Consider the following 21,248-nt stretch of genomic DNA (forward strand, 5'->3'; position numbering starts at 1 on the left):
GGGGGCGGGGACACGGGAATCCCGCCCCGGGCGTCGCGGGAGGTGGGGCACCGGGGGTGCTTCGGGGAGCCCCAGGAACCGGGGCGCGACGCCTGCCGGACCCCATTAACGCCGCGTGAATCCCTGTTGTCCCCCGATAGCTCCTCCGTTAGCCCCCGCGAGCCTCCAGTTAACCACCGGAAAAGCCTCGTTAACCTCCGTTAACCCCCGTTAACCCCCCCGTTCCCCCCGTTAACCGCCCCCCCTCCGCGGCTCTACCGGGGCCCGCGCCCTGCACGGCGCCGTTCCCCCGCCCGTCCGCGAGGCGGCGCTGCGGCCGCGCCCCCGCCGCGCGCAACATTTGCATGCCGACCAATGGCGGCGGGGGGCGGGGCGCTCCCGGAGCCACGGGCCAATGACAGCGCGGGGCGGGGAGGGGCGGGGCGCTCCGGGCGCGGCGGGCCAATGGCGGCGCGGGGCGGGGCGGCGCGGGGCGGGGCCGGGTCCCGCCGCCCGCCCGCCGCCCGCCCGCCCGCGGGGAGAGCAGCGCCGCGGGCCCCGCGCGCACCGGCCCCGCCGAGCCCGAGCCCGAGCCCGGGCGGCCGCGGCTGCTATGCGGCTTCGCGGCGCACGGCCTGTACCGGGTAAGGGGGACGCGCCGCCGCAACGGTCCCGCGGATGGGGTCGACATCAAGAACGGGACCCCCGCTGCGGCCGTAGCCGGGACCGGTAGTCGGGGGCTGGGCGGGAGCGGGGACCGGAGCCCAGGACGGGTCGCCTCTCCGAGGTGGGTTGGGCCCTCCGCTGCCGGTGCCGGGCGGGAGCGTGACGCCCGCTCCCCCCGCGGCCGGTTACCGGGCGCCTCTCCCACGCGGGGCTGGGGTTCCTCCCCCGCGGCCGTTCTCGGCCTTGACTCTCCGTTCTCCCCGGGCGCTGCTCTCCGGGCCGAGCAGAGCCCCGTGGCCCCGCCCTGTGCCCCCCCCCCCCCTCCCCAGGCCCGCGGTCTCCCGGGGTCCGGACGGTGGAGGGACCAGGCCGGACCGACCCAGGCTCGCCTCTCCGTGTCGGGGGCGGCCGTTTCCCCCCGTTCGTGGCACCAGGGCCCATTTGGGCCCCGCCGCCTCCGTGCCCGGTCCTTCTGAGGGCCGCCGGTGCCACGTGCCGCCGGGAGCGGGGCTGGGCTCAGTTTTGGGGATGGGACTCATGTTCGCCTCGGGTCCCCAGCCCCGTCCGTCCCCGGGGACGGCACCCACCGGGCCCGGCCTCCCTGTCCTTCTCCTCCTCTTCCTCCCTCAGCCTCCACGACACCCCCGGAGCCCTTCCCGGCAATGCCGGGAGCCCGCCTGGGGGTGTCCGGCCGCGGCCAGCCCAGCCCCGGTGTCGGTGGCACAAAGGGCCTTCCGTCACACCCGCGCTGCCTATTTTTAGCCGCTGTCGCTCCCCAGCACCTGCCCCGGGGACGCGGGTGACGCCGCCTCGAATCCCTCGCGGGACCCCCGCCACCGCCCCACGGCGGGGACGCACCGGGCCCCGTGGCCCCGAGCGACCGGAGGGACAAAGGGGCACGGCTCAAGGTCACCGTGGCCGCCGGGCCGGGGTGCCACGGGGCCCCGGCTGTGGCCTCACCACTCCGGCTTCCCCGTGGAGAAGTTGGCAGCGTGGCTCCGGCGCGGCCGCGGCCCGCCGTGCTCGAGGAGGCAGCTCCGCACCTGGTGCTGGCACCGTGTCACCCGGGGATGAGTCGTGGCCCGGCAGAGCCACAGCGGCGGCGAGGAGCACGTGCCCGGCTCGGTCTCGCTCCGGTTCGCTCGGGGATGGCGCAGGGGACGGGGTTCAGGTGCGGGGCAGGGCAGGAGCGCGGCCGCGGCTGGCGAGCGGCTGCTCCGGGGCGGGGAGCGTCCCTGCCGCGACCTCTCCTCCGCGGGGGCCAGACGGCGCTGATCGGAGTCGAGGAAACTGAGGCACGGGCACTGCTGGCCCTCTTGTGCCGCGCCTCTGCTGGCTCCCGGTGGAGGCGGTGGCTGCTGAGGTTGCCGTGACGGTGGCGACGTGTCCGTCCGGTAGCGTGAGCCGAGCCCGGCCGGGCCGGGAGCGGATGCTGCCGCGGCGAGGCGTGGGGGAAGCGGCTCCCGCCCGATCGTCCGCGGCCCCGGCCCACACTGGCAGCAGGTTCCTCTTTCCAGAATGCGCGGGATCGTGGCGTAGCTGCCGGCCCCGGCGCGCTGCCGGCTGTCCTGGCCCCGCAGCCCCCGGGTCCGGCCCCACGGTCAGTCCCCGTGAGGGTCGTGCGGTGTGTGCCCCCGGGCAGCTGAAACGGGGTTTGCGCGAACGCGGCACGACCGCGGTGCTGCGGTGAGCTCCTTCAGTGCAGGCGAGGTCACAGCTGGGAGCTGGCCGGCCACACCGGGGCTGCCGGCCACACCGGGGCTTGGGAGCCCAGTGCTAGAAGAGGTCCAGACCAGGGTGCTGGGGTGTGGGGGTTCCGCAGGGCCCAGCTGTTATGTGCTGATCCCCTCGGCGTTTTCCAGTGGGGCAAAGCAGAGATGGGCTGGTGGCAGCCTCACGTGTCCTTGGAGGACTCCCAGCCCCCAGGGAAGGGGAGCAAGGGGGCTCTGGGGACGGTTGGCTGAGCCTGTTTGCCAGGGTTTCAAGGCTCTGCCTGTCCATCCCCTGGGATCTGCCCCGGGGTGCTTTGGGGCCCCTCCGCTGTGCAGCGCAGACCCCAGTGCTGCCCACACCCCAGTGCCATCACGATGAGCCCAGTGCTCCCCATGCTGTGTGTCCCTGCTGGGGATGGGCCTTGTCCCCTGTGGGGGACCTGGTGGACGTCTCTCTCCAGGGCCTGTTATCTGCGGGGCGTGGGTCCACCGGTATCCGCTGCCTGCAGGGCCGGGCAGGGCTATCGGGTCCGGCAGGCCCCTTCCCCCTCCAGCAGCAGGCCCAGCCACCCTATCTCATTAGCTGGAGATTAATGAGGCTCCTGCGCTGTCTTTAACTCCTTCCTGCTCACCAGCTCCTGCCCCCAGCTCCACTGACCCTCTCCTCTACTTCTCCCACAGGTTTGCGCCGACGCCTGCCGGACACTGACCCAGCTGAGGATTAGGGACACCGACTGTGAGCAGGGGACCCTGAGGCTGCCAGCCCCAGAAAGTGCCAGGTCTGCAAGGGAAAGGGTGATGCGCCGTGCTCCAGCTGCTGCCTGCTGAGCCTGAGGAGGAGTTTTGGAGACTACCTGGGACACCCCCCCCAACAACAGCAGCACCCCAATCCCAACAGGCAGCACTGAGCCTGGGCCACACCATAGCTCTTAAGCCAAGGAGACATCGGACCAAGCCTGAGTGGGGTCAAGGAGCACGTCCTTCTTTCCTAACCCAGTGTCAGCTCCTGCCCTGACACCCCGACGGCACTGCCCTCACCCCCCGGCAGCCCCCTCCAGGGCTGCCTCCCCCCGGCGCTGCCCAGCTTTGGCCCCCAGCCCCGCTGGAGCGCGGCAGCCTGCCGGGCGCTGCCCCCCGGGCACTGCCCCCTGGGTGCATCGCCCCCCGCCCCCCCGGGGACCCCCCGCCTGCCGGCAGAGCCATGAAGCTGCAGGCGGTGATGGAGAACCTGCAGCGGCAGCAGCGCGCACGGCTGCAGCAGGCGCTGGAAGCGCGGCAGCAGGAGCAGCAGCAGCAGCAGCCTCCCCGCTGCACGTCCCCCCCGGCGCAGCCCTCGCAGCCCCAGGGGCAGCCCCCTGCCAGCACCCGGGGCCGTGGGCAGGATCCAGCCCCGGCGCCCTCGGAGGAGGGAGCGGAGCCTGAGAGCGCGCACATCCAGCGGGCACAGATGGCCGCCCTGGCTGCCATGCGGGCGGCCGCCGCCGGCCTCAGCCACTCACCCAGCCCGGGGCTGTCGGATGAAAGCCAAGGCTCCGAGGAGGATGAAGAGGAGGAGCACGGCGAGGAGGAAGATGGTGGCGGGTACCAGCAGGAGATGGGCTCTGAGGAGGAGGAGGAGCTGTGAGTGTACTCGGGCAGCTCTCATGGGTTTGGGGAAGGGGCACAACGTTGGTGGGTTTGGGCACAGCGTGCTGGGGAGGCTGCGGGGATCCTGTGGCTTGGGGCAGGTTGTGGATTAGAGCTATTGGGATATTTCAGAGCAGGAGGTGCTGAGAGCAGCGGCTCGGCTCTGTGGCAGCGGTTCCTCGTGCTGGGTTGGCATGACATGCCATCTCTGCCCAGCAGCCAGGGGCTGGGACAGAGGACCCCAGGCTAGTGTTAAATTATGCACGACCTTCGGCTGCCTCCAGCGTGCATCCTTTCAGGGCAGGGGCAGGCCAGGAGCCATCTGGCAGAAGTCCATGGCAGAGTTGCTCCTGGGATACTGGGGGCCGGCCATGCCACGCAGAGCTGCCCCCACCGATGGGCTGTACCGGGGCTCCACTGTGTGCTGGGTGGGTGGTCCCAGCCCCACAGCTGGGGCGGGCAGGAGAGAGGGACGGGCCTTTGGAACCAGCGTGGGACCAAACCTCTCCTTTCCTCCTGACTCCAGAAAGGGCAAATGGGATGAAGATGACTTTGAAGAGGACCTGGGTGAGGAGGAAGAGGAAGAAGAGGAGGAGGAGGAAGAGGAAGACTATGAGGAAGAAGACGACATGGGAGAGGAAGGGCTCAGCTCAGCAGAGGCGGTGCGGGCGGGTGCGGGATCCCTGCTGCTCCGCAAGCCCCCAGCACCCCAGCACTACCGGGGGGAGCCACCACGGCTGCCAGGGGGACAGGAGCGGTTGCCCCCCGGCCTAGGCCACGCTCAGCCCCCACCACCAGCACCTGACCACGGCGACTGGACCTACGAGGAGCAGTTCAAGCAGGTATGTGCCCACCGAGACACGCGTGTCCCTGCCCTGCCATCCCTCTCCTGCTCCTGCGCAGCCGTGTGTCCTCGCGAGCGTGGGGAGATGCCTCTGGCAGTGCCGCCTCCGGCAGTGTTCTCCTCGGATGCAGCTGCTGTTGTCATTAGGAATGCGTGGGATTTCTCCGGGGTTTTAGTGCTGGGCTCAGTCTCGCCCCTTCCCTGGTTGGGTGACTCCGAGTGGATCCTGTGTCCGGGTTGTTCTGCCACAGGCATGCAGTGTGGTTGGGTTTGCTGCAGGGATGTGGGAGGATTCCTGCTGAAAATTATGAAAAAATCACCCCATACTTGCAAATCTGATGGATCTTACGGTTCTCCTCTTCTCAACTCTCCCCAAGCCATTTTCCGTGGGGACCTGTCTGTCTCCCATCACCATCACTACAGAGCTGATGCCTGGCAGGACGACTCTGGCCCCGTGGATGCATGGTGGGGGGCAGAGCTGCACCCCTGCTGCTGCCAAAATGCCATGAAAAGAGTGAAACCAGGGAGAAAACACCTGGCTATCCCCTTCATTGCCTTCCCCAGGCAACGAGGCCAGCACATTCCCACTCTCCTGGTGCCAGAGCTGGCTGCAGTCCGCTCTTGCTGATAGAAGAAAACGTGCTGCAGCCGGGGCTCCCCGGGGGCTGCCCGGCACCTTTGATGTGTGTTTAAATGCATCGGAGTTTGGGGCTGGGGGAAGGGGCAGGACCAGCAGCAGCAGATGGGACCCAGATGGAGCGGCCAGGGCATGGTGGCCTTTCAGGAGGGATGCGACCACCTCTGCCCCTTCACCTTCAGGAGGCTGTCACATCCCTTCCGACATGGAGGAAGGAGCTGCTGGGATCTGCTGGCACATGTGGGTGTGGGCAGGCTCAGAAAAGGGCTGGCGAAGGGAGCACCAGCAAGCACGGAGCATGTGGCCATCCTCCTGGTGCTGCCTGGCTGTGGGTATGGAGGGATGCTCTTGTCCAGCTGTAGGGATGGAGGGATGCTCCTGTCCAGCTGTAGGGATGGAGGGATGCTCCTGTCCAGCTGTAGGGATGGAGGGATGCTCCTGTCCAGCTGTAGGGATGGAGGGATGCTCCTGTCCAGCTGTAGGGATGGAGGGATGCTCCTGTCCAGCTGTAGGGATGGAGGGATGCTCCTGTCCAGCTGTAGGGATGGAGGGATGCTCCTGCCCAGCTGTAGGGATGGAGGGATGCTCCTGCCCTGCACATCCCTCATTGTAGTGCTGGGCTCAGTCTCGCCCTTTCCCTGGTTGGGTGACTCCAAGTGGATCATCCCTCCGAGTGGTGACATCCCTTGCTGCACCCAGGCTACCTGCTCTTCTTGTGGTTTCTCTCTCTTGTGCTTCCTGCTGCCGGGGAGCGAGGGGCCGGGGCCGTGAACTCGTAGCTGTGAAAAGGCTTTTCAATACCGCAGCTCTGATCTTCCTGTTCGTCAGCGTGTCAGTGCCGTGGCCCAGGCCGTAGCCTCTGCCAGGTCCCCTATCACAGCCACAGCACTTGGGAACACCAGCCCCGTTCCCAGCGCTTTCCCGGCCCCCCAAGCTGTGCCCTCTCTCCCTGAGCACTCCCTCTCCCTCCGTGTCACTTCTGGGGTCCCTGGGAAGAGCCCGGCTCGGTGGTGAGTCGTGGAAGCAGCCGGAGGGGGTTGGAGAGCCTCCGTGGGTGGAGGAGCGGAGGCGACGCGCTGGGCCCGGAGAGGCTTTCCCCGGCACGTCAGCCCGTGCGACCGCGCTTGGATCGCGGCCCCTGGACCGGGGCCAGGGGGTTGCTGGCGCAGCCGGTGCTGGCCGGGAGCTCCTCCTGGCTGGCCTCCAGCGCGTGCCGCCGGGCTCCATCCCAGCCCAGCTGGCGCGGCCTGGGAAGGAGCAGCAGGAATGTAAACAGCGAGGGCAGCACGGGGCAGGGGATGCCGTACCCCATCCCCGCTCCTCGCTGGCGTGGAGGCGCCTTAGGGGGAACCCTGGCAGCTCCGGGATGCTGGAGCACAGCAGGGTCCCTGTGTGGGTGAGCCAGCAGGGACGTGGTGCTGTGCATGGCTGTGCCAGTGTTCTGCCTGCCTGCTCTGTGAGGGATGGGCTCTTTTGGGGTTGCTGTTTATTTCTGCCAAGGAGCTTCTCAGCACTGGCAGCAGCCCCTCTCTTCCACCAACCTTTTAACTTCCCTGGTTGTCCAGTTCTCCCAGCTGGGAGTTTGGATCCAGTTTGGATTCAGCTCTGGTTGCGCTGGTGCTGCCGGCATCCTTGGCCCATGGGTCTCCGTGCTTGAGAACTCCGTTCTCACTGGGCAGTTCCCCCATCCAAGCCCCCGTGCCTGTCTCCACACCCCAACCCTGGCAGCCCCCATCCTCCACTGCCAGGTTTTATTGACCCATCTGGGACAGATTCCTGTGAACTGGTGCTCGGCTGAGCCGTGGGGGGCCGGAGGCAGGAGGATGGGGCCCAGTTCAAGGGAGGAGGAAGGGGAGGGCGTGAGGAAGAGTTATGGAGGTGAGGGAGGTTAGGGAGCCGGCGCGTGGCACCTCCCCGTCCCCGGGGATGGCTACTGCACAGGCAGAGGTCAGCTCAGCCTGACCCGGGCGCTGCCGGCGCGGGCAGCAGAACAAAGGAGCCCCCGGCGCAACCGGGAACTCGGGGGCAGCAGTTGCCAAGGGCACCGTGGCTCCTTGGGGTGGGGGGGGAAAGGGGGCATTTTCTGGGTGGTAAGAGGCTCCCCATGGGAAATGGCTAAAAATCCAGCAAGCTCCTGGCAGCAAAGGGCTGCTTGGGGTAAAACTGCTCGGAGTTCTGTACCCCAGCACTGTGAGGGCTCTGCTGCTGCCCCCCAAGATCCCTGCTCCGGTCTTTATGTTTCATTATTTCTATTACTGCTCCCCACTAATACTGGGAGTGGGAGGAGTGGGAGCCCCTGGTGGAGTGGCAGCCCCTGGAGCTGGAGTTTCCAGCCTCTACCTCTTTTGGAGTTTCCTGTGCTGCCGGTGCTCCCTCAGGCACGGCGCCCTGCACGCCAGTACCCTGTCCCACATCGCAGGAGCTTGCGGAATCCATCTCCCTGTGTTCATCTTGCTGCAGCAGCCACCACTCTCCCTCTGGGGTTCTCCATTTTGGGTGCTCCCTTTTGGGGTGTCTTGCAGTGGCTGCCTCAGGCTGATGCTTAACACCCCATTTCTGCTTCAGGAAGGATTTAAGAAGTCACCACAGTGCCAGTGGGAGGCTGTGCCAGACAGGGGGGTTTCAGGGAGTGCTGCTGCTTTAGTGGGGCAAGAGGTTTCTTGTGTTGGGGACATCGGAGCCGTGCCGGTGGCACACGGGCGCGAAAACCTCAGCTCTTATCTCGCGTGGTGCAGCGCAGCCCGAGATAGGGCGTTTCAAAGTGCAGTGGTGGGGGAAAAATAAACCGAAAGCAACTCGGCGACCTCGGCAGGGCTGCGGGGGTGGGTGAAACCGGACCCCCCTCTGCCCAGACCAGCCCTGCACACATGGCTGGTGGAGCTGGGATTTTCCAGGAGGGTCTGCAGGAGCAGAGAGCCCATACCTCCTCTGAATCCCCAGGAGCTGGTTAAGGCGTGGGGGATCTCCTCTGAACCCCTTTCTCCCGTGGATTATTCTCCTTTTCAAAGCCCAAAGCCAGCTGGGGGCGTGGGGCCTGAGCAGGGGCCCCGTGGCCTCTTAACGAGGGCGGGAGGGTCCATTTACTTTCTTTAAAATATTGATTAGAGCTTTATTGCATTAGCCAGCCGAGTGGATGAGCCGCCCCCAGGGAGGGTGAGGGGGCCCGGGCGCAGGGAAGGGGGACCCGAGTGTCATCACACGGCCGGGGGCCACTGCCCCCCACCCAGAGGCAGTTTGGCTCCCAGATAAGGGGGAGTGCCCTGGGGCCCCTGGTTGGGCGCTGCTGTGCCGCAGAGGTGATTGCGGTGCCTGGCCAGGCCAGGAGCAGATAACACAGGCAAGAGGGGATCTGAGCAGGACAGGACTTTGGGGGCAGTGGGGGAGTCACCACTGCCCTGGGAAAAGGGCTGCGTCCTCCCTGCTCACCCCCCTCTCACCCCGCACTGCTGCCCGGCGTGCCGAGGGGTGCTCCCAGCCGGGGATCCGGCGCAGTAATTGGCTCATAGAGCTCAGGGAGCATTCCCGGGGCTGTAATCCCACCAGATCCCTGGCCAGAGGTCAGGGACTTCTCGGCGAGAGCGGCTTAGCCGCCGAGTGCCTCCCCCAGCCAGACGCCTGGGTGCTCACAGGTGCTGGTCCCGGCATCTGAGCACTCATGAAGCCATTTCTCCAAACAAGACCCAGGATGATTAATGAGGTTGAGGGACAGGGGACACGTCCTTTCTGCTCGAGGTGCCCAGACAGTGCCTTCACCCAGCTGGACCATGCCCCCGACACCCCTCGTCTCGGGAGCTGGGCCGGCTCCCCACAGCGGGGGCATCACTTGCTTGTGTCCCCACAAAGCCCCATTTCCCCCATGCCTGGACCCTCCCAGAGCCCTGTTCCCTCCACACCCCAGCCCCCCGGGCTGACTCAAGGGCTGCGGAGGTGGCGGCCGCCTCCCCTCTCGGCACAGCTGAACTAACAGGGTTTATTTAAAAGGAGAAAGAAAAAAAAAAAAAAAAGAAAAGAGCAGTGCAGGGAGTGGGGCCTTTGTCAGCAGAGCCCCCCGCCCCCACCACAGCGTTGGGCAAGGGCAGCATTGCTCCATCACCCTATTTCTGGCCCAAACCGCAGGAGAAATGGCAGCTGGTCCCAGGGCCCAGCCGGACGTGCTGCAATCAGGGGCCAGGGTGGGGGATGTTTGGGGCTGGGGGGCCCCCTGATCTGAGCCCCTGCGGCAGCCAGACTGGGGGCTCAGGGTGCAGCTCCTGGCCCAGCTCCTGACCCTCTCCTTGACCCTTAATCTGCCTGTGCCTGGGTTCCCGCTCTGGCTGGAGCTCAGCATAATCCACCCCGTGCTGGGGCTGCTGCAGGCCGGGGCTCACCCCTGAGGAGGGTTCCCTGCTCCCCGTGTGTCCCACGGGGAGGGAGTGGCCGAGTCACTTCTGTGGCAGCAGTCCTTTGGGAAAGGGCTTCCCTGTCCCCCCACAGCAGCTGGCTCGGGGTCTCAGCCTGGTACAGGTGGCAGTGGGAGCACCCAGGCAGGTACCAGCCCTAAACCCCTTCAGCAAAGGACTTCACCTCCTGCCTCTGTTTCCCCACCTGTGCACATCCACTGTGGAGCATCCCACTTGGGCACCAGTGCCTGATTTTAGAGATTGCAGCACCTGGGACATGCTGTCCCACGCTGCCACCTGCTCGGGTGCCACAGTGGGATGGGGTCTGTCACTGTGGTGCCATCACAGTGCCCACCACCACCCCCTCCTCTCAGTGCGAGGAAACCGTGAGGTTTCGGCAGTGCTAGAGCAGCTCAGCGGTGATGGTTCCCGGGGCTGACAGCCCACAGCTGCCTCCTGTCAACCCCATCTGTGGCTGCTGGACCCCTTCCAGCTCCTCCAGCGGCTCTGCAGTGGGGTTCCCAGGCGTTCCGTGCCCCCTGGCCCTGCCCACGAGACCCCAGGGACCCCCACCGCGGTGCTGACGGAGGGCAGAGGTGCAGGACCTCGCATTTCAGGAACAGATTTGCAATTAGCCAAATCCCAGCGGGCGGTGGAAGCCCCGGTGACTCATCTGCCGGGGCTTACCGCGATCCCCTTCTAAGACGATCATTTACATATGGTGGAATTTAAACCCCCGTCTTGGCTTCCAGGCCTCGCTGCTGCCGCTGCTGCAACCTCACCCGGGTCAGGTCCTGAATGAGGGTCTTGGTCCTCCAGCCTTCAGGGGCTTCTACCCTGCGAGGCTTGGGAGTCACACAGGGGGGACAGCCCAAGCTGGGGGCTCACCAGGTGCCCCAAGAGTTTGAGTTGGCTGCTCTGGCCACATTTCCCCAGCTCAGCGCTGCATAGCTCACCCACCCTGGCTCTCCCTGGTGGCTGGAGCTAGCCTGGTGTCCTTTCTCGGACAAGCTTTCTCAACAGCGCCTGACTCCACTGGATTAATATTTGTACAAGGTCCGGTGTGATAGCAAGCATGTGTCAAGGGCATGCACCAGCACGCACACAGCAAGGGCCGGGAGAGCTGCCGGGCTGGCTCCCATCCAGCCAGCGGCTCGGCCCGCCGAGGCAACAGCCCCAGCACCCCAGTTCTCCGTGACCCCTCACCAGCCTGTGCCACACGTCTGCATTCAGACACGGAACCACTTTTGATTCCATCCAGAGCCTGGCTCGCTGCCGCCCAGCAGCGAGCTGCCTTTGGGAACGCCACGGCAGCAGGAATCGCTTCCTCCTCTGTGGGAAGGGAGCAAACAGCAGCGGCACAGCCGTCCCGGGAGCCGGTGTCAGCCCGGCCCGCGGCTGGGACACGGATCCTGGGATCCTGGGAGCCGCCGGCTGGCCGGGCACGGCGGCACGGCCGTGGTGGGGAGGGCGGCCGACAGCGCACTGACAATGGGGGGTCAGCGAGGTTAAACGGTGACTAATTCGCCCATTCAGCGTCCCCTCCGCCGCTCGGGGACACCCGCCGTGCCGTGACACCCGCCGTGCCGTGACACCGCCCGCGTACCCCCAGGGTCACCCGCATGACTCCTTCCCCCGGCCTGTGTGGGGAGGAGGTGGGCACGGGGGGCCCGGGTGGTCTCGGGGACCCCCAGCCTCCCGTGCCGATGGCGGGGGATCGGGACTGGGTTTGTCACGGATGGATCCTTGTGCCCACCGGGTCCCCCGGCCCGAGGAGGAGGCGCTGGTGCAAAGAGGCACCTGCGGTGTCCCCCGCGGAGGGGACAATGCTGGGAACTGGTGTGAACAATGGTGCCGACGGGAAGCTCCCGGGCCCCCTCCCCAGCTGCCCCCGCGGAAGCGGCCCCCCAGCCCGGCCATGCTCCGGCGGCAGGAATCCCGCCGGGCCGGTCAGTGGAGTCCCCGCCGGCCCTGGCCATGTGGGCGAGGCTCCAGCCAGCACATGTTGAGCAAAGTGTTGGGAGATTTTGGGGAGGGGGCACGCACGTCCCTGCCCCCAGCAGCCCCTTCCCACGGGGGGTTGTGCCCTGGGGGGCTCGCAGGGGATTAGGGATGGGGACAGCCAGGGGTGACCTGTACCTAAGCCGAGCGCTTTATCTGCGTAGGAATCTGCTCCGGGGCTGGACGCTCCCTTTGCCCTTCACCGGGAGGGATTGGCCCCAGCAAACCCTGCACCCCAAGCCGGGGGGGCTGTTCCTGGAGAGGGGCTGCTGCCTTGGGCACCCCCAGCCCTGAGTCAGCCACCGCCTTACTGGAAATCACATCCCCAGCGCCTCCGAAACGCCGCGGCCCGGGGCCCTCGTCAGTCCTTGGCTCTGGTTTTTACAAATGACTTTCTTATTCTGAATAAGTGCCCTCTGCGACCCCACTGCGGGTCCCGGCGTGCCAGAGGCCGGGGGCTGTGTATGGGCTGGGAGTGGGACGGGAAACGCGCCATAAATGTGTTTATTCTTCGTTGAAGAACTCGTTAGTGTGCGCGGGCTCTTCCCCAGCCCAGCGTGGCCCCTCGGCTGTCCGCTGGACAAAGGGATGCATCCCCGGGGGCTGCCAGAGGAAGGAAGGAAAGAAAAGGAGAGAAGTAGCCCCTCAGCCTCTCACCGCTGGTCCTGCTACCTGCCGAGACAGGGTGGGCTCTCCCCGCCGCTGCCTGCGTTGTGTTTTTTCCTTAAATACAGGAATTTGGGGGAGTTTAGCCCCTGGAAGGTGGAGGCTGCCACCAGCCCCCATCTCTGCTGCAGTGGCCCTTGGGTCTTGTCCCCAGTCCAGGCTCACGTCACGGTGTGCACGTCCCAGACCGGTTTTGGAGAGAAGGAGGAAAACCGAGAGTGTTGCCACTTCCTGGCAATGGAAAAGAAACTTGAAAATTAATTCCTGAAGCCTGAAAACCTGAAGCCAAGCGGGGGGGAAGGGGAGGTGTTTTTAACTCCGTCGCGGGATGCAGGGACACGAACTCCTCCATGACCCTCATGGGGCAGACAAGGGACTCCTGCCGAAAGGGGGATTTGCCTGGCACCAGCATGACCCCCGGCATTCCCGGAGCTTTGTGAAATGGCGCTTCCCCTCCTACTTGTGATTGTCCCCCTTGCCCCAGCCCGTGGAGGTGGGGGGGTTTTGGACCCCCGGTACGAACCGAGCCCGGCCCGTGCCGAGGGCTCTCCCGCATTCCTGGCATTGCCAAGGGGCCGCCTCCCGCCTGCCCTTTGAAAGCCAGCGGGTTGGGATTTTCCTGTAATCTGGTTTGAAACATTAATCCGGTCATCCACACCAAACGCCGGGCCGGCATCCTGCCGGGGCGCTGGGCCGGGGTCAGGGCCACCCGCCCACCGCCTGCCTAATTCCTCCTCCACTTAATTATAGATCTGCTGGCAACGGCCATCTGGCTCCGTGTCCTCAGCCGGCCGGGGGCCGAGGGGGCTGCACTGCGGCCAGGTGGGCTGGACACTGTGCCCAGAGCCAGCCGTGCCGCTGGCATCAAGCACTCACTCTGGGGTGGGTCAGCACTGGGGGCACTGGGTGCGTGGAGTCACGTTCCCCCAGCCCAGGGGACTCCCAGGGAGGTGGGGGGCATCTCCTGCTCCCCCCAGCCAGGCTGGGGTGGCTGTGCCGCAGCGTCCCCTGGCACCGCACCCTGCCGTAGGGACCCCACGGTAAGAGGATATTCCTGGGGCAGCTGCATTATGGATTAAGTCGTTTCCACCTCCCTAATTATGAGACATAAATGTATTGACTCAGCGGCACAGGGCGGCCTTGCCTGCGGCTCCTGCACGCCGGTACCTTTGCACCGAGCACCGAGACGCTGCGTGTCCCTGCGAGGAGCTGGCCTTGAGCTGAGCAGAAACCAGGGTTGAGAGCAGGAAGCAGGGCACAGGCACGGGGCAGGGATCAGCACCAAGCAGGCATAAGACTCAGCACCTGCTGATTTCGGTGCAGCAGTGCCAGCAGCCGCCAGCCTGTGCCAAGCTCAGCTGCGCGTTGGGTTTCGCACGCTGCCAAAACCAGAACGTTTCTGTTCCTCAATTTGCATTTTGAGCCCCGCTGTCCCAGCTGTCCTGCGCTGCCGTTGGGGCTCTCGGGGCGCCGGCTGCTTTGCCGTTGGCTGCGGATGGCGTCAATGCAAGGAAATCCTGCGAGGGGCAGCTGGGAGTCACTCATCTCTGTCCCCTTCCGTGTCCTGCCTGTGCTCGAGGGGGAATAGGGGTGGTAAGGGAGGACAGGGGCAGCTTGGCAAATGCACTCTGTCACACACCACAGTGCACAACGGGCACGTCCCGGCCATGGCCGGGCATGTCCTCACCCCACCGTGCTGCCGGATGAGCACCTTGGGCAGGTGCCCATCACTGGCAGTTGGTTCTGATGGCAGTGGCAGAGCTAAACCAGGGTTTGGGGGGTCCCAAGGGGAGCCTGTTTCTCTGCTTGGCACTGCAGTGGTCAATGAGCAGCTGCCAAGTGCAGCGAAGCTGTCAAAGTCTCGCCGGTAACCGTCAGCAGCAGCTTGTGCGACATCCTTTGCCCGGCAGCCGTGGCGGGTGTGCTGGCAAGGTTCCAAAACGGGGATCCCTCTGCTCACCATCCCTGGGGACCCCCATGGCCTCATCGCAGTTGGGCAGGGGTGAGAGTGGCTGCAGCCAGCTGAGCTCGGCATGAGACCACCGGGGCTGGTGGGGCAGCCGCCTGCCGCGGCCACTAATCCCCCTGTCCTGGCCGGCCACGCTCTCCTCAGCTGACAGTTAATTTTCTTTCATCCTCTTAAACGCGTCCATTCCTCTCGGGACTGAGTCCGCGGGAGGGGGTGGTGGTGGATCATGACCCCGAGGGTCTTGGCAGTGGATGAACCAGCGCTTCCCAGGATGGCTCCGCACCCCGCAGGATCGGGCGCCGGGGAAGCCCTTTCTCTGTGTGTGGCTTTTGGAGCTGCTCAAGGAAACCGGGGAGGCTGGATTGGCACCAGCCCAGCATCCCTCAGCTGGCGCAAGTAGCCCTGTGCAGCTCAGCCCCAAAAATCACAGTGCTGCTGCTGTGCCATGGCTCACTCCCCCCACAGCACTCCCACACCAGACGCCTTGCTGGGGTGCTGGGGTGGGAGAGGGGCTTTGAGGGTCTCTGCCGGTGGTGCTGGTGGCTCCTGCCCTTGCCCTGGGGGTGTGCAAGGGGCTGGTCGAGCCTGCCAAGTTTCCCAGGGGAACTGGGGGGGGGTTTATGGTCCCGCTTATCGTGCGGCCCCATTGATCCCTTTGATCGGCGCCGGCGGGCGAGTCAGGCCCTGTGGGATCCGGATCCTCCCTGCAGGGCTGCAGGAGGAGGGGGCTCGAGCCAGGACGATGCCCACCCATCCACCTGCCCACGGTCCTGGTGCCACAGGGCGTAGCCGTGGAGGGAGCGGGCACATGGGTGACCCAGTGACCGGCAGCGGTGTCCCCGCAGTGCGTGCCTGGCGTGTTATGGGGGGTATTTATAGACCCCTCCCAGCCCCACTGGCAGTTGTTCAGAGTTGTCATTGAGGAAAGCGGACCTGTGGCCGCCACCCCCGACAACACCTGCCCCCACAGCCCCTGCTCCAACCCCCTTCCCGGGATGCTGGGGGATTATCCACCCGCCTCCGGGCAGAAACAGCGCTGGGCTTCGGGAGAGGCCGCTTGGCGTGGCGTGGTGTGTGCCGCCGGCGTGCCGGGCGCTCCAACCGGCCGATCCTGCGCCATAAATCAGGCAGGAATGTGCCGGGCCGGCGGGGTGGGGGGTCCCGGCTGAAGATGCCCCAAGCAGAGCTGGTGATTGAGGTGCAGCATGTCAGAGCCTGGCCCAGCTCTGCCTTTCCCAGTGCAGGACATGTCCCTGCAGGGCGATGGCACACAGGCTCATGTCAAGGCACATGAGGCACTGGCTCCTGGCCATGGCTCTCTGTGGCACCCCAAGCGTGGAGGGACCACGCTGTGCTGAGCAGGCAGCGGATGCTAAAAATAACCGGGATCAGCGTTCCCGGGAGGAGCCGGGGCCGAGCACGGTGCTGGCAGCCTGGGAGCCGCTCCAGCCGTGATCCCAGCACCTGCATCCCGGAGCTGAGCTCCGAGCAGGGCGGGCAGGGAATGGCACAGTGGGGCACAAGGTCAGTCCAAGCTGCAGGAACCCCCTGGACCTCTGCAGGGACCCCCGAGCCATTTGGTGTCCTTTGTGCCACACGGCTGCTGCAGTGGAAGCCAGGGGTCTCAGGTTGGGGGACACACGGGTTAAGGATTTTTCTGAGCATCTCTCTCTTCTTATGCAGCTGTACGAGCTGGATGGTGACCCCAGGAGGAAGGAATTCCTGGACGACCTCTTCAGCTTCATGCAGAAACGAGGTGAGTATCCAGCCGTGCACCCACCCTGTGCCCCCACACCCACTCTGTGCCCACCGTGCTCCACCACACCCACCTTGCACCCCCCACATCCCCCCCAAGGGCCAGGGGCTCATTTCCTTGCCCCTCGTTAGTGCCCTGAGGTCACGGCTCCGGCTGAGCTGCTGGTTAATCTTTAACCCTTCAGCGCAGCAGGGTCAAACCTGCTGGGCTGGATGCAGAGCCTGCGGCCCCCTCCCTTCACCCATCGCACCCAGACCTGCAGCCCCTCCCCACACAACACCCCTGGCTGTGTGCCCCCTCTGCCCATTCCCTGGGTTATTGCAGGGGGCAAGGCCCCTCGCTGTCCCCTCTCTCTGCCCAGGGAGAGGCCACGGTTGGGGGGACAGGGGCTGGGAAGGGCTAAAGCCAAGCGTGCTGCTCGAGGATCTGGTTCCTGCGTGGAAAACAGCTCTGGAAGTGCTGACACAGGGCTGGCTCCGGCCCTTTGTCAGACAGCGCTGGGAAGGCACGAGTGCTTGCACAGGGGGGCTGGGGCTGCTGGCTGGGTCCCCCAGGGTTCCCCTGCCTCTGTCCTGTCCCCTGGCTGTGTCCCCTGTGGTCCCCCCACCATCATGGCCCACCTGCATCCATTGAGGTCCCCCAGAGCCCCCTCACCACAGGGCTGGGAGGGTGGGGACCCCGATGAGGGAGCAGGTGCTGCCAGCCCCCTCCTCAACCCCCGGCTCACAGGAGACCCTCGCAGCCGGATCGTGCCGCCCCCGTTATAAATAACCCGCGTTGCCGGGTGCCGGCTCAGCCCGAGGAACCGGCTCAGCCACGACGGGGCTGTGGCTGGAAACTGCGAGTTTCTGTTTCCTTTGTTCGGGGCTGATCTCGGCGGGAGGGCCCCGGGGTGGGGGAAGAAGGGGACAGTGGAAGGGGAGGGAGGAGCATGAGCCCCCCAGCCCCTCCACTGCCCCGCAGGGGTCTCAGCAGCTGCGCCCCCACTTTGGGTAAGACAGCAGCACCCCAGAGCCGCTCTCTCCTCCCGCCGCTCCCCAGGGACCCCCGTGAACCGGATCCCCATCATGGCCAAGCAGGTGCTGGATCTGTACATGCTGTACACGCTGGTGACCGAGAAGGGGGGTCTGGTGGAGGTCATCAACAAGAAGCTGTGGCGGGAGATCACCAAGGGGCTGAGCCTGCCCACCTCCATCACCAGCGCGGCCTTCACCCTGCGCACCCAGTGAGCGGGGGCTCGGAGGGGAGGGGAGGGGAGAGGGGCGAGTCCTTGGGGGTCCCTCTGCCCCGTGCCGGGGATGGAGGCTCAGCACAGCCCTGTGTGGGAGCAGTGGGGAGGGAGCAACGGGGTGGCACACGGGAAGGGGTGCCCAGCCACTGCGTCACCCTCACCATCCCCGCCCGTGTCCCGTCTGGCCGCAGGTACATGAAGTACCTGTACCCCTACGAGTGTGAGAAGCGCGGGCTGAGCAACCCCAACGAGCTGCAGGCGGCCATCGACAGCAACCGGCGGGAGGGCCGGCGGCAGGGCTTCGGCGGCTCCCTCTTCGCCTACTCGCCCGGCGGCACCCACGGCCTCCTCTCCTCGCCCAAGCTGCCAGTGCCGGCGCTGGGGCTGGCGTCTGCCACCAACGGCGGGGCCATCACGCCGGGCCAGAAGATCAAGAAAGGTAATGATTGTTCTGGGGTCTGCCTGCTCCAAGGTTTGGCTGCCACGGGGTCCGGTTGCAAGCTGAGCCCCCTCCTAACCCCTGGAGATTCAATAATAACGGGGAGAGCTGGGGGAAGCGGGCAGGGGAGTGATGCTCCTCTCCCCTCCTTGGGCTCCAGGGCTCAGCCCAGGGACCCTGATTCCAATCACCCATCTCTGACCTTTGGAGGGACAGCAGGGCGCCAAACTGTTGTGCCAGGGCCGGGGACAGCCTGGGGTGGTGGCACCCACCTACCCCTGTGCCCCCATCCCTGACACCCGCTCCCCCGGCAGAGGAGGACTCTCCCATCCCCATCTCCATGCCCAGCCGGCTCCCGGTCTCCCTGGCCGGTCACCCCGTGGTGGCGGCGCAGGCGGCCGCGGTGCAGGTGGCGGCGGCCGCCCAGGCCGCGGCGCTGGAGCAGCTGCGGGAGAAGCTGGAGTCGGGGGAGCCCCCGGAGAAGAAGCTGGCGCTGGTGACGGACGAGCAGCAGCGGCTGATGCAGCGGGCGCTGCAGCAGAACCTCCTGGCCATGACGGCCCAGCTGCCCATGAGCATCCGCATCAACAGCCAGGGCACGCGCTCGCCAGGTCAGTGCCGGCCCCGGCCTCTCGCCCCGGCCGAGCTCCCGGCCCCGGCGGGCTCCGTAACGCGGCTCTCCCCGGCAGAGAACCGCCCGGACGCCGCTGCCGCCAGCAGCAACGGCACCAACAGCATCAGCATGTCCGTGGAGATCAACGGCATCGTCTACACAGGTGAGGGGCTCCCCCGGGCAGCGCTGCCGTGGCCGGGGGGCTGCCCCGGGCCACGCTCCCGCCGCCCTCCACCCCGTCTCACAGCACAGCTTTGCTCTCTCCCCAGGTGTGCTGTTCGCCCAGACGCCCGGCCCTTCCTCCTCCTCCTCCTCCTCCTCCTCCTCTGCCTACAGCAAAGGCAACGGTGGCAGCAGCCGGAGCAGCGGCGGCAGCGGGGTGGGGAGCGGCGGTGGGAACGCGCCCCCCGCCCCGGCCGGCCTGGCCGTGCCCCCCAGCTCTACCTCCAACAGCGCTTCGCCTTAACGCCCCCGAGCCTCGCGGGGGGACGGGGTCGCACCGGGGCTCGCCGGGGTCTCCCGCGGTCTCGCCGGGGTCTCGCCCGAGGTCTTGCCAGGCTCTCTCTGGGGTCTCAACAGGATTTCACCGGGATCTCACCAGGGTTTCATTGAGATCTCGCCTGGGTCTCACCGAGGGTCTCGCCCGAGGTCTTGCCAGGGTTTCTCCGGGGTCTTACCAGGCTCTCGATGGGTTCTGCCCTTGTTCTCGTGTTGTTGGATTTTCCTTTTCCAGGCAGAAAAGCTTTAGCCCGGGGGGTTTTGCCGGAGCCGCCGGCTGTCCGGCTGCGCCGCTCCGGGACCGTTTACCTCACTCACATCACACTTTGCACTGTACATTTATTATTATTATTATTATAATTATTGTTATTTTTTAACTCGTGTTACCTCCAGACAGACGCACGGACGCCTGCCGACGCGAGCTCTAGCGAAACCCCCCGGAATTCTAAAGGAAAAAAAAAAACAAACAAAAATCCTAAAAAAAAAAAAATAAATTGGAAATAGGGAGATATTTTATTCATTTCCATCCTTTTCCCTCCTTTGTTTTGGGAACTCCACTCTCTGCAGGATTTTAAGAGGTTGTTTTTGATTGTTTTGTTGTAAATAGCTTCTATTTTATTCTCTTAAAAAAAAAAATCAATCTTTTAACATGCAAATGATATATATTAGTCTTCATCAGGGAAAATGGGAGCTTGGAAAAAAGTTGGAATCTCCTTTCTCCTCTCCTTATCGGTGGTTGGGTCCAGCTCTGCTCCTTCCCCCACCGGCAAATCCTAATTTTTATTCCTCCCCCTGCATAAAACTACTGTTTAAAGCCAATTTGGGCTTATTTCCTCCAAAACCAAGCAGGATCCAGAGGATGGGGATGCTCGGAGCTGCAGGACGCTCCGGAGCTCACGGACAACCCGAAGGACCTGAGGATTTATTTTAACCCTCTACAATCTCAGGTTTGTTTTTTTTTTTTTTTGCTTTTTTTTTTTACTATTTCCCCCCTCCCCCCCCCCCCCAAAAAAAAAAAAAAAATTTAAAAAAAGGAAATATTCACCCACATCTGCGTGAGACACAATCCAAGCCGATACCGAAACCCCCGAAAACCCCTCGGTATCTCCGTTCTCAGGTTCCCACCTGGAGCACAGGGTTTTTCCCCCCTTCCCCAGGTGCCCCTGGAGGGGGGGTCCAGGCTGGTGGCACCTCCCCCCTCCCCTTTTATTTTTAATTTCACTCGGGGAAGTGGCGATCTCAGGGGATTTGGGGTATTTTTTTTTCCAGCTTTTTGTTGTTTTCAGCCAATTTTTTTTTGTTTTGTTTTTTTTTTTTTTTGTTGTTTTTTCCGTGCTGGAATCCCCTCGGTGGCTCCATGGACCCTTTTTTGGGGGGGCCTGGGAGGCTCCATCCAGCTCCTGCTGCTGTTGGGGTCCAGCCCAGCTCCCCATAAGGAGAAATTCCAAGGGGGAATTTTCATGCCCAGGGCAGGCTTAGATTTTCTTAGTGATTTTTTTGCATTGTACAGTCACTATTTTGGGTTGTTTTGGGCTTTTTTTTTTTTTAATTTTTATTATTTTCCCTCCCCTCCTTTCCCTGCCCCTCCCTTTGTTTTTGTTTTTGAGAGCGGGTGACTTTCCACTTTATTTTACTTTTTTGCATATCGATTTAAAAATAATAAAAAAGAGCCTAAATCAGTTTTTTTTTTTTTTTTTTGGGGGGGGGGGGGGTTTGGAAAGAAAATTAAACTAAAGGAGCGGCCCCAGCTGCAGCCGCCCTCCTCCCCCCAGCGTTGCATATCTTAACTCAGGTAAAAAAGGAAAATGAGAAAAGAAAAAAACCACAAAAGACAAAAAAAAAAAAAGAAAAAAAAGGAATAAAAAAATAAACCACATTCTACCTCTGAGCACGGTGGCCTCGGGCGCACCCGGGGCCACCGGTGAAAGATTTCAGTTTTGCAAAACATTCAGGTATTGAGACTTTTTGATTATTATTAAAAAAAAAAAAATTTAAAAAAAATTAAAAAAAAAAAAAGGAGAAAATAAACTTAAAAAACACTGAAAGTTTACATTTTATAATAACATTATTATACAGATTGTATTTAAACGTCAGAATATTTAAGACAATTGTAACCCTGTAAAGTGAAGAAATATTAAAAAAAAAAAAAAAAAAAAAAAAAAAAGTTGTGTTGTTTGGGGTTTCTTGCTCACGGGGCTGTGGGGTTTCCATAGGATTTCCTTATGGATTTGG

General features: G+C 63.9%; 1 protein-coding gene across 1 annotated transcript; it reads left to right on the forward strand.

Annotated features, from left to right (window-relative positions):
- The first annotated feature begins 451 nt into the window (after positions 1 to 451).
- On the forward strand, positions 452 to 20,887 carry ARID3A (AT-rich interaction domain 3A). The gene is made up of 9 exons (XM_068174016.1): positions 452 to 623; positions 3,039 to 3,977; positions 4,510 to 4,825; positions 16,163 to 16,235; positions 17,277 to 17,460; positions 17,658 to 17,905; positions 18,220 to 18,516; positions 18,595 to 18,681; positions 18,788 to 20,887. Exons 2-9 carry the CDS (start codon positions 3,559 to 3,561, stop codon positions 18,982 to 18,984), a joined length of 1,821 nt encoding a protein of 606 aa, XP_068030117.1. The 5' UTR covers positions 452 to 623; positions 3,039 to 3,558; the 3' UTR covers positions 18,985 to 20,887.
- The last annotated feature ends 361 nt before the right edge of the window (positions 20,888 to 21,248 follow it).

This window comes from Anomalospiza imberbis, chromosome 27 (assembly GCF_031753505.1).
Source record: "Anomalospiza imberbis isolate Cuckoo-Finch-1a 21T00152 chromosome 27, ASM3175350v1, whole genome shotgun sequence".
NCBI classification, from domain to species: Eukaryota; Metazoa; Chordata; class Aves; order Passeriformes; family Viduidae; genus Anomalospiza; species Anomalospiza imberbis.